At 37.0% G+C, this 12,613-nt stretch overlaps 1 protein-coding gene across 1 annotated transcript in view; it reads left to right on the top strand.

The window, feature by feature from the left end:
* GALNT1 (polypeptide N-acetylgalactosaminyltransferase 1) overlaps nucleotides 1–9,738 on the top strand; it is a 67,040-nt gene extending 57,302 nt beyond the window's left edge. Inside the window, exons 9-12 of the mRNA XM_075728203.1 lie at nucleotides 3,346–3,485; nucleotides 4,601–4,699; nucleotides 5,467–5,601; nucleotides 8,100–9,738. Coding sequence (XP_075584318.1) covers nucleotides 3,346–3,485; nucleotides 4,601–4,699; nucleotides 5,467–5,601; nucleotides 8,100–8,246 — 521 coding nt within the window. The 3' untranslated portion in view covers nucleotides 8,247–9,738. The remainder of the gene's footprint in view (nucleotides 1–3,345; nucleotides 3,486–4,600; nucleotides 4,700–5,466; nucleotides 5,602–8,099) is intronic.
* Nucleotides 9,739–12,613: the final 2,875 nt, after the last annotated feature.

The raw sequence follows: 12,613 nt of genomic DNA, 5'->3' as shown, positions 1-12,613 counted from the left end.
GTAGCTAAGCCTGTGTTCAAAATATGTACTGAGTGATTCCATGTGTTCTTATTTTCAGCTAGTATTCCCTATTAGCATTAATTGGGAATGCAAATAATGTAGCTGTTCACATTGGTTTTAAGTGATTATTGCTTACCAAGTTTCATAATACTAAATAAAAACAAGTTCTATGATTTTTAAGAGAAGACTAGTTTTAGATTAGACAGTTTTCATACTGTGCTTTTGAAAATGATTGAGCAATTGGTAATCATGATGAAAACATCATGCTTTTTTTTTTCAAAGCAGTTTAGCATAAATATATTGCCACACGTTGAACTTCGCAAGCAAATATTCAGCTCTTGAAATTTTGAGGGTGGCAGAGCTGTTGTAACACGGCTGATGGAAAGCTTAAATATAAGGTGGCAAAGAAAATTAAACTGAAGCAGTAGTATTCTACTGATAGGCATCATTACATGTATGTTTTTGTAAAGGTATAAGGAAAGACCATTACTAAACAATTACTAGAGACCATTACTAATCAGAGTAGTCTGATACTGCATAACAAACTTCTTCAAGAATAATGACAGCACAAGCAAGTGCTGAGATGAATCTTACATTTTTACAAAATTGGTGATGGTGCGATCGGATGATTTGATGTGGGGTTTTTTTGCCTTATCAATATTTGGTTTTGAGTACATCTTTAAGCACATGTGTGGAAAAAAAGCATGCAATTGTCCCACAGCAAACAGCAAGCTGTGTGACATAGAATCATCAGGGAGGTCCAGCCTTTTAGTATAATTAGGGTTTGGGCCAGGGGGGTTGGGGGAAAAATAAATATATATATATTGCATGGTCAAGTAAAGGCAACAGTAGCAAGTACTGTTAAATACTACTTCTGATTAGTTTGGGTGTTTTTGATGAACAAAACCCAAATATTGTCTTCCTCATGATGCACATACCTGTGAAGTCTGGCATAATTGTCTCCTGGGAGGAAGATTTGCTTTAATTCTTGCTTTGTGGCTTGGTTTGGGTTGGTGTGTTGGTTTTTTTGTTTGTTTGTTTTCCCAAAAAGAACTGTTACCCATACTGTATAGTGCAAATGTGTAGGAACACTCAAGCTAATTTTAAGTAGTATAGATAAGGTACCAGAAACCTAGTAAACAGAGTAACTCGGCCTTGTTAGAGGACACCCCTAAGGCAACTATACCGGTTCTGCTATTCAGTGCATCTGCTAACCTGATACTAACTGTAGTCTGTGTGCTACTACATGGTTTGGTGCAGACCTAACTTGAGAGGATTTTTTTTAAAAAAACTTTCAGACTAAAAATGGTTAAATGGAATATAATACACACCTTTTATTTCATTGTAACGGAGGGAAAATCAGCTGGCACTTTTCTTTCAACATGGTGACATTTAAAACTACTTTAAGAAACAGCACACTTGTATGCTTTTAAGTATCACTTTGCATTTAATTCTTTATGGTTGTGACTTTAATTCTTATTGCCATTCAGTGATGTGACAAAGCCTTAACAGTGTTGTTTTCTGAAGGTCAATGTAGCAAACTGTGATGAATGAGTTTTGAGTATCATAAGGTTGTTACGAGGATGGCATGATAACTGTTTCATCCATCAGCTGCTTTTTCATCACTGAAGAATGAAGAACTCCATACTTAGCTGTAGTTGGTACAGTCTTTCTCTTCTTACTTCATTGTCTTTTGAGAGTGCTTCTTTTGGTGTAGAGCAAATATTTGCTTTGGTGAAGATAGGGCAGTGTTTTGGGTGTTTTTTGTTTGTATTGTGTTTTTTAGTTTTGGGATTTCTTTTGTGACTGGAAAGCCCAGACTGAAGTTTTCTGGGATCCTGTTCAAAGACATTTTTAAATTTCATTCACACTATTCAAAATGTCATTAAAAAAACAAGCTTTCCTTTGCTTTCGTTCACTTACCAGTATAGTTTGCCAGCATCTTTGGTAAAAAGTCTTTAGTTGTTAGGATTTTTTGGGGGTGCTTTTTGGTGTGTGTTGGTTTGTTTTTTTTTTTAAATAGCCTAAAAGCCTGTCTGGCATTTTTTCTTTCTGGAATATTGAAATTACTAATGTTTTTATTGATATTTACAAACATTTAGCTGAAATTACGCAGTTATCTGTCTTAATTGAGTAGAAATACACCATCTGCTGGCAGGTCGATTTAGTAACACAGTATGCCAACTTAGAAATGTCTCAAACTGTTTCAAAAGGTCAACAATTTTAGAGGTAATTCAGTCCTCTAAGTGGAGGGATTTCTGAAAAATGTATGCAGCTGGAGGTCTATAGTGTGGTGGCCAGTTGAGCCATATTTGTGGTCTGTGAGGGGAATTTAAATTGCTAGGACATGTTTTTGTTCTTTTTTGGTTTGGGTTTTTGTTTGGTTTGGGGTTTTTTTTTGTAGTGTGTTACTTTTGGCCTGTGTGGTATGGAGTGTAGTGTGGAAAATACAAAAAGAAAGTGATGCCTGAAAACTGGAAGTTATCCTACCCTTAGTTAATGAATATTATTGGAATATTAATGAAAATAGTGCTTAATTCTGGTGAGGCAAAAATATCTACTGATCATGCATACCTTCCTCAACCCATCTGCAGATGGGACTTGCACAAATTAATTTTCAGAAGGTATTAAAACAACCATAAAGGAGTGGGAAGATACAGGAAGCATGAGCACTTTGATAACTGAGTAGCAAAGGAGAAAAAAGGCAAGCAAAATACCACAAAAAAAATGATAACAGTTCTAATGGTGACTGTACTTCCTGCAAATGCTGCAGTTATATTGAACAAATACTGAATTATTAAAGGATTAGTTCCCTGTATGAAGGCTGCTTTCTGACTGTTTCTTTGTGCTGTTAGATAGATGATGAAGGGTCCAGCAGGTGGTACCTGACTTACAGAATTAAATTCAAATGGAATTCTCCTTGCTCCACAGAAGGAGACTGCTATGCTATGCTGCATAGATATGTACTCCGGTTACCATTGGGGTTAGAATGGCGTTAGTGACTATAACTGTTTCAGCCTTTCTCTTCTGATAACTTAGTAATCAGCTGCAATCAAATTGTTCCACAAACCACAGGTAAGAAATTGTCATGTGTAGCACAGATGTAGTGACTCCATCTTTTGTATAATTATCTGGAAAAAGAAGTCACAGACTGACATGTCCTCTCTGAGAATATAAACAGCATAATGCTTTATTTTAAAAAAAATCATTTCGTTGTGTAGAGATGACTTTCTAAAGAGAAAGTCTTTCATGCAAGCAGTGTATTATACTGATGATTTTTGTATTAAGTGGAATTATATAACATTTATTAGCAGCCATTAAATAAAACTTCCTTTGTTTCTACAGGAGTTACTAAAGTTGATTATGGGGACATATCATCACGACTTGGACTAAGACGCAAGCTCCAGTGCAAGCCTTTCTCCTGGTACCTGGAGAATGTTTATCCCGATTCCCAAATTCCACGCCATTACTTTTCTCTGGGAGAGGTAAGATTTTATCCTACATATTTATCTACCCTATGTAAAGTATGCTGCACAGTAAGTTGTTTGTATTCTGAACTGACTAGTGCAAACAAGTTATCTCCAGCAAAGTTCAAGTAGCTTGCACCTGTGTTCCTGTCATCTGGCTTCTCAGTGGGGCAGAAAACTGAACCTTCGTATACAGTACTGTAATTTGAATGTTTTCCCTTTTTTACTACTGTACTAAATGTCACATAGAAGGGCTTTAGAAATACTCCTTCAGAAATGTATAGTTATGGATAACTTTCTGTATAACATTCTCTTTGTAGATTATGAGTAGAGTTTTGCTTAAAAAAATAGACCAGGTCAAACAAGGACTTTGCCTAAAAACTGCTCTGAACTTTACCCCCAGAACCCTTGTCAGTCACCAGCAAATTTCAGTGATCCCTAAGCTTTGTTGGGCATTTCTCTGTTTTTTTTTTTCTTTAGAGTTTCTTAAGTGACTGCAGAGGTAGTGCAGATGATGCTGTCCTAAATAAGTAGGCACCTACTCTCCCCTACAAGTCATGTTGAGCCAAACATTGACCCTGTTGTAGGGTGATTTTCTACTGTTTGTTTTTAAAACAAATGCTTTCAACAAAATGGAGCAGGCATTCGTGCTGCTGCATGACTATCAAGAGACTTGATATTCATGCCTGCTTACTATATAGTAATACAGGGATTAAGGCTGTAACTCAAGAAGTGAGGAAATTTAACCCAGTCACCCGTGATTTCAAAGGGAATTAAACCCACCACACCTAGGAGAGTGCTTTAAAACTAATGCAGGTTTTGGGCTGGAGACTCAATTGTGTCCATTCTGTTGTAGTTGAGTCTTTGAGCAAAAAGAGTCCGCAAGATGGAAAGGTCCTCAAAAGAAAGCAAAGAAATAAACACAGTTCTGTAACCTGGTAGCTTGAACGTTTGCTTGGGAGTTTGAGTCTCAGACAACGGTATCTCATTGTAGTACATTTTCTATATTTTACATTTCATTCACATAACCTCTGGTGCATAGCAGAGAGAACTGGTGCCAGTGTGGTTTGATATGGACCCAGTTCTCTTCTAAAAATAATGACGTTTGGTGATGTGTCCTTTTTCATTCCCAGATAAGAAATGTGGAGACAAATCAATGTCTGGATAACATGGCAAGAAAAGAAAACGAGAAAGTTGGAATCTTTAACTGCCATGGAATGGGTGGCAATCAGGTGACTTTTTTTAAAAAAAATTGTCTTAATATATTGAGTTATTTGGAACACTGCTTCTCATTGGGACGATTCTTCAATTCTTTCAGCAGTTATCTTTAAAACACACTTAAGTTGTAAAATTTAGGGAACCTTTATTGAAGAATATGCCTGTAAGAGGAAATGCATGAGAAGATTTGTTGATGGCTTGTCACTTGTAGGTTTTTGAGGCGTGATGGCAATAGGTTTTAGATCAACTTTCAAGTCAAAAATGAAATGAGGGGAGGAGGAAACAGCTATAAGCTAGACTAAACCTCCTGCAGGTTCTCTGGAACTTTCTGATTAGATCTCCTGATTGGCATCATTACTTTAAAAAAAAAAAAAGCCTGTACCTGAAATGCTGGTTTTAATGTACTTTTTTCTGGGTTTCAGTTCTGACATTTATTTTACATCTGTTTTTTTGTTCTACTTTGTTAATAATTCTTGATGAATTATTTTCCAATATACAGAGATTACCTGTGTTGGGGATCCTCCTGTTTCTACACAGGAAGCAGTCTGCAATTCAAAAAAATGTCCAATTTTGACTGAAGAGCTTGTTCATATAGCATTTATATTTATTCCCTTAAAAAACCCAAAATCTTTCTATAAATGCTGGAAGGGAAAAGAAAAAAAAAAAATATTTAGTGGGTAATTTAATGAAGTAACGCACAAATGTTCCTCCTTCCCTCCGCCCCAGGAATCTTTTAGTTTAACTTTTTTTTTCAGTTTGTCTCATTCTTTTTTCTGTCTAGGTTTTCTCATATACTGCCAACAAAGAAATTCGAACAGATGATTTGTGTTTAGATGTATCCAAACTTAATGGCCCAGTAACGATGCTCAAGTGCCACCATTTGAAAGGAAATCAGCTTTGGGAATATGATCCAGTGGTAAGTCTTCTTACAACTTGTGACATTAAAATGAGACAGCTTGGGTTTTTACATGAGCCTACAGAGCAACATATTCCAGTGTGGGACCACTATTTGACAGTCAAAACAGGAAACAGTCAGGATTATGTTCCCTTTGTTACTAATTCAAGGTGTAGTTACTCAATAGACATCTGTATTGATTTCATTACCTGGTGAGTTTTGGGGGAGAGAATTTTTTTTTTTTATTCTTCTTTTAGAAGAATATTTTCAATGTGCTTTTTGGATCCTCTGGAGAAAGATAGTCTGCTAGTGTAGTGCTGTGTTACAATGAGATCAATAGTGGGAAAGTATTCCAGGTATCTGCTGGACTGGTAAAAGATAATGCTAACCATCTTGTGACAAATTCAGCACCTGGTGTCTTATCTTGTACAAGTTTAAAAGGAAATACTTTTCTAATTAAAAAATCAGCATCCCAAAATTACGAGGAAGATTTTACATTTCTAATACTGGTATGTTTAAGGTAGAGATGCTTAAAACAGCTTTATTCTGATCATTCTCTTTCTCATACATAATGTTCAAATTTATTTTAAGTTCATGAGTTGAACTGCCAGATCTAGAAACCATTGACCGTTGATCCATTCATCATTAATTTGATTTGCAAGTTCTAGAAACAATTTTCTGATTGAGTAGTGCAGTGAAGAACTCTGAGTTATGGCATGGCTAGTTAGAAAAAATAGTTCTGAAGCTTGTTAATTTAAAATCATTTATTGCAGAAGACAGTTGTGAGACAATTTGTGGAAGAAGAATCTCGCCAGTATAATCATGATGACGATTTCATAAAGAGAACATGCAGATATTTAGCTACTAAAAAGTCATTTCACTGATTAAAAAAAAAAAAAGAGGAGTTATTTCTAACTAAATACACTTGCTATAGATTTTTAGTAGCTGAGGTGTTAAGGAAACCTACAGCCTTTAAGACTAAAAGGAAATACTTATGAATAATGATTTTTTTTTTTTTTTTTTTTTTTGATTGGGATGGCAGTTAATGTGGAAGACTGGATCTCTACTAGGATTTCTGCACATTGCTAGCAACTGCTGATAGGAGACTGAAGAAAGCTGTTGAAGGCTTTCAGGATTAAATGTTAATTGAAATTATTAAATTTGAGTCTTGGGAACCATTCATTCTTGTATCTTATGTAGTTTACCTGACTTAAGTAAATAAGATGAGTAATATTACTACATGCAGTGATTCACCAAACAGCAAGTGCTTTTTATTTTGTTTCTACCTTATCAATGGTAAGAACATTGCATCTTTAGACACCTAACTGCAATAGTTTGCCTTGCAATGATTGCCACAGACTGTAAAATGGACTTCACCTGTGTCAATCCTCAGCCATAAATTTGGTTGTATGTGTTTTCTCTTTATTCTGTCAATGGAAAATCTAGGTATAATCTTCAGAACTTTACTGAAAGCTGGCTAATAAAGCACAAAAATAAGTTAGAGAATACTTACCAAGAACTCCTGCCCCCATAGTTCGGTGACTTTTCTGTAGTTTTTTTCCTTCTGCCTCTGGGAGGCATGTGAGAAGCCCCTTTCCCTTAATGTCTACCAGGAAGAAAAAGAAAGGAGGGAGGGGCAGGAAGCTTTGTGTTAGTTATTTGTCTACTCAAGTCTGCTCCAACTCCCTTCTTCATTCTTCAGCTGCTGTATGAGTGCAGTAGGTTTTTAGTTGTTTTTTTTTTTACCCTTTGCTACTTGTGCACATAAGGCCTGCCTGTTCCGCCACTTTTCAGTCAGTCCAGTGTCCTAGTTGTGTTGCTGACTGAGAGAAGAAATACTGATAGTGATGCCAGTCAGCACCATAGACAAGTTGATGCACACATGGTTATCTATAGTACAGTGGCAGGAAATGCAACTTCTGAGATCTCTTCTCCATGAGGATAGTGCTGAGGTAGATGGAGTGGTATATGGAAAATTGCATAAATAAGATTAGTAGGTATTGGAAAAGATACATACGTATGTCAATTTGTACACTATTTCTTTAAAGAACATAGTTTTTAAAAAGAACATAGTACTAAAGGAATACTGTATAAGGTCAAATTTGTGTCCCCAGCTGAGAAAAAAGTGCACTTTTGAATACATATTCAATGTGTTCATTCTGATCTGATCAAAACTACTATTATAACTAATAATTGAAGTTTATATCTTACAAACTTGAATTTCTAACTCTTCAGAGATCCTTAGCTGTATAGTCATATTTAAAGAATGGTGGATATTGCTTGATAAAGAATGTCATTTAAAAATTCAGACTGTTCTGTGAAGCAATGTTTTTAGTATCTACAACATCAAATAGCATATTTCAGTGTTCTTTAGGATTGGGATCTGGAGCCAGCAACCAAGGGGTCTTGTGTAGTTCTGACTTACCTATGGAAGAATTTCAATGGCCACTAGAAACTTTTTGGTTAGCTTATGCCTGGTGATTTTTGTAAAACTAATTTCTTTTTATTTTGTCTTCAAGAAATTAACCCTGTTGCATGTGAACAGTAACCAGTGCCTGGACAAAGCCACCGAAGAGGACAGCCAGGTACCCAGCATCAGAGACTGCAACGGCAGCCGCTCCCAGCAGTGGCTGCTTCGCAACGTCACCCTTCCAGAAATATTCTGAGAGGTTCTAAAGAAAAACAAGGATTGACTGGGCTACCTCGGCTGATAATTTGGCTACACTGTCAAGTAGCAACAGAAGAAACTTCTGCTCGGCAGAATCCACAGTTCGTCAGCTGTTAGAACTCCTGCAGCTTCTCAGTAGCTGTGAACCAGCCTTCCTGTGTAAGGATGTGAAACTACCACACATACTAGTGAAACTGCGCCCACTGATGTTTACAAGATCGAAAGAGTTTCTTCCAGCAAATAATTTCAAAAATGTTTGGACAGTGGAAACATAATCAATGAAATAGTCTCTCTGAAGAGCTGCATATCGTTGTAGTTTGCTTGCACATCAGTAACCTCTGCTGAAAGTGCTGTTGTAATGAAGAAAGTTCTAAGAATTTTTTTTTTTCCTGGTTAGCAGTGGTAACCAGACTACTAAATATAGATCCACAAATAAATGTGAGAGAGAGCTGGAAACCAGATTCAATAACATGAAATAAGAATTCTGTGGTTTAAAAACAAAAAGTAAACAGGGTTTAATGGAAAGTAAATCAGAACTATGAAAAGTACAATTTGTTATAGTGAAGTATCAAATTTGTATGTAGATTTTATACCTCAGTGGGGGAAAATAACCAAGTCAAAAGGCAATTGTTTCTCTTTTTCAATTGTGTGATAGTCCATAAATACTATTTTTTTTTTTATGGTGGGTCTAAAATTATTTTGGGCGCAAACAAAATGAGCATAAGAATAAACTTAGCTCTTGAATGTCAGATCAACTTTTTTCATCTTTTTAATTTTAATTTCTTGGCTGTTGGAATTGTATCTCTTTATTACTGTCTGAAAACTGGAGGTTAACATGCTGTCTAACTTTTTTTTTGTCCAGACCTGCCATTTCAGTTTATACTTGGGTCAGTCAGCTTATGGACTTTCATGGCCAAACAAAAGATTTAAACACACTTTGAAATTATTAAGTTAACTTGACGGAATATGCTTAGCGCCCAAGACTCATACTACTGTACTGTGGTTTTGTTTTCATAGCAATAAATCTTTTGTTCCTTGTTTGATTTCAGTCATCAGAAAGCCAGAAGAAAAGATACATGATTTTGGGTAGCAGGAGATCAGCAAAACTGAGGGTTTTCTGGAATCCTTTTTCACTTCATATTCAGATGTGCTTCATTGTCAAGTGCATATTTAGATTAGACTCTGAATTGTAATGTTGATCTGCTGCTTTTTTCTAATAAAACCTAAAGAAAAATAGCTAAATTGGCATGGTTTTTAAAGTTAACATAGCCAAAAGCAATATGACTATGTCATTACATTGGTCTGCATTTTTTAACTGAATTGCTTTGTTTTCTTAACAAAAGTCTGTGTGGGCTGATCTTGAAAATGAGCCACTGAACACTCAGAGTATACATTGAATTTTCTTTTGGAAAGAAAAATGAGATTTGCTTAATAGAGAGGATATTTTTATGATAAATGTCGTTGTTTGGCCAACTGTCCTGTAAAGCAAATTAAACCTAGACTCATGCAAAAGTTGTGTGGAATTGTATTTGGCTGTCACAGCCATTTTAGATTTGCTATTCCAAGTTGCTTTAGTCTGTGTTATCTCTGTTATTTCTGCAGCAGTACACGAGAGTTTTCATACACAAAGCAGGGGAAATGATAACAAATTGCAGTATTATGTTGCTACTTTAAAAACACATAGGATGAGTTGATGTGGGATTAATATCAGATAAAGCATCTAAATATATAACTGTCTTTCATTGACCCCTCTTTTTGGATAGCCCTGCAAATCTTATGAGGTCGAAGTGGATTTACGAAAGTAATGGTATGGTACATCTATCAGAAAGATACCGAAGTGTGCCCAGATGACTTTAAAAAAACAAAACAACAAAAAACCACAACCCCACCCCATCCCTGGGGAGAAAAAAAAAAAACCCAAAAAACCCCACCCCAAACAAACCAACACTGTCTTAGTGGTTATATGAGAAGACTTACTCCTTTGGTACAGCCAGTGAAGAAGATGGGATGGGTGACAGTGTCATCATTAGTAATTGATACATTTGCTTGCTCCTTAGATCCTCTGTGGTCCCTTCTGCTTTTATACCATTTCTGAAGTACAATTTGTGGTTGTCTGATGCTGCATATGAGCCCACCGAAATACTGTTTGCAGTCTTCTGCTGTGTTACAAGTGCATGATGGTTTGGATCATGGTTTGGATTTTATTTTAGTTTATTTTAGCAAACTAGCTTTGGGTTTTGTGGAGGTGGGTAAAAATGAGGTTATGTATTAGTTCAGAAACGATTTCCCAAACTCAAAATACATCCGTTTAAAAACATTGCCCCTGAAGAGGCTCTAAATCAGAGGTGGCTAACCTGTGGAATGAGAAGCAGGAGCATCAGGAGAATGGTGTAAAAGTCCTGTAAGTTTTTAAAATGTCTTAATTTAGTGTTTCAGATTTCATAAGTATGTGGCACATCATTGAACACACAAAAATGAATACATTTTCACTTTATATTTTTAACTCTGTATTTTAACTCTATATTTAACTCTGTATTTTTAACCTGTTAACAGAACTTGTGCCACGGCTTGTAATGTAACTAAACCTGTAAGCAGGCCTCCGTTACTGTGATTTTGACCCTTATTAATTTGACAAGTCATTTTAATATGTTCGTCAAAGAAAACCGCAGTAAAAATCATGGCACAACTCAAAATCCACACATGAAGTTGTCAGCTCCAGAAAGCTGAAGTAGCAATGCAATTTCCAGCCTAGACCTTACCAATCCTTACCTGGGAAGGCAGCCCTCTTCCCCTGCTGGTACGGGGAGGGGAAGCAGCAGACTGGAGCCTGTCTGCAGGCTCTAGGTGCTTGGCTCAAAACCCCTCAGCTCCGCCGGTGCCGTGGCCGGGTAATTGGGGGTGGTTGGCGGGTGGTGGGTAATTGGGGGTGGTTGGCGGGCGGTGGGCTCTGCTCAGCTTGCCCGTCTCGCCACGGCACGTGCTCAGCAGCTGGACTGTCTCGGCGGACAACACGGGGCTTCTGCAAAGATTCCCCGTCCCTCTAGTAACGTGCATTTCAAATACTCCGTTGTATTAAGCACCTTTCAAACGTGGCCACAGAATAGCTCCCCCCGCCCAGTTTTCTTCTAGCTTGTCTTAACCACAAAGGTGGTGGCTGTTGTCAGAGCTCCCTGCTGCAAGTGAGCTTCCTCAGTGACTGTTCAGCTGTCGTGGTGGTCTTCCACTTACAGGCATAGTACCTGTATGTCCCTGTTTGAATAGGAGTATTAATTGACTCTATCCTTTGAGTTACAGGCATACTTAACTCCTTTCCATCTAATCTCTCTTCCCATACTGAAGTCTTCATTTGGACTTTGTAGAACCTCTGTAGCTATTTTTATTTAACCTGTTCCGGGGTGGGGGGGAGTATTGTGTTTTTTCTTACTGTGTAACATACCTGTGTTGTTAGGCATATGAATAATTTCTAGAAATCCCACTCTGCTTTCCAGTCCCTCTGCATTTATGGCTGCTTTGTTCAGATCAGATGTAGGAGGGGGGAAAAAAAGACCACTGCTGTCTTATTTGACATTGATAGCAAATACAGGCAGGGTAAGTAGAAAAAAATCAGTAGTTATATTTTGAAGAGAATCGTTAAACTCTCTTTTTGTCCTCCTTCTGTCCTGCACTCAGTGTGTTCAGCATAAACTTCCTATGCGTGCTCTAAAGACGGTGCTCTGTTCTCCATCTCTTCTCATTTGCCTGTGTAAAGACATTTATTGAGAAACACCAGTGCCTTTTAACTGAGTTGAAGCGTATTACATATTATGGTACAAACTTTAGATAACTACACTGTGCCAGGTCTGATTAGGTCATCTTTGCTGTGTTTAGATACTGAAAGTCACAAAACAAGCACCTGTGTGTATGTACCACTGTGAATGTCTTTGTCTTGATCTGCCAGTTTGTTTTATCAGTATGAAATTAAGTTGTATTTGAGTAGATTTATTTTTATGGTAGTACTATTCAAAAGGGCTTAGCAGTTGCTTTTCATTGTATCACAGCAATGGACCTAATCTAAGATACTGTACTGTAAGCAAAAGAGAATCTCTATGTTACAAGTTAGCAGCAAAAGTAAGATAATATTTCCAATTCTTACTCTGCAGAATGCTTCTTAGTTGCTCTGATTGTTCAAGTAATGTAACACATTCAGAGAGATGAGCAAAAGCTTGGCAGGTTTGTTCTGCCATATTTCCCCTGCAAAGTAAGAAAGGAGATGCAAGTATGCTTCAGAAGATTGACTGAATAATACTTACTCAAAGCTTTCCTTCATTTGAAAGTATGGAGAGGAATTGTTACTGTAGTGAAGAAATGCTGGGAAATGTAGTTGTA

Source organism: Pelecanus crispus, chromosome 2 (assembly GCF_030463565.1).
Source record: "Pelecanus crispus isolate bPelCri1 chromosome 2, bPelCri1.pri, whole genome shotgun sequence".
In the NCBI taxonomy this organism is placed as follows: domain Eukaryota; kingdom Metazoa; phylum Chordata; class Aves; order Pelecaniformes; family Pelecanidae; genus Pelecanus; species Pelecanus crispus.
This window is presented reverse-complemented; position numbering and strand designations above follow the sequence as displayed.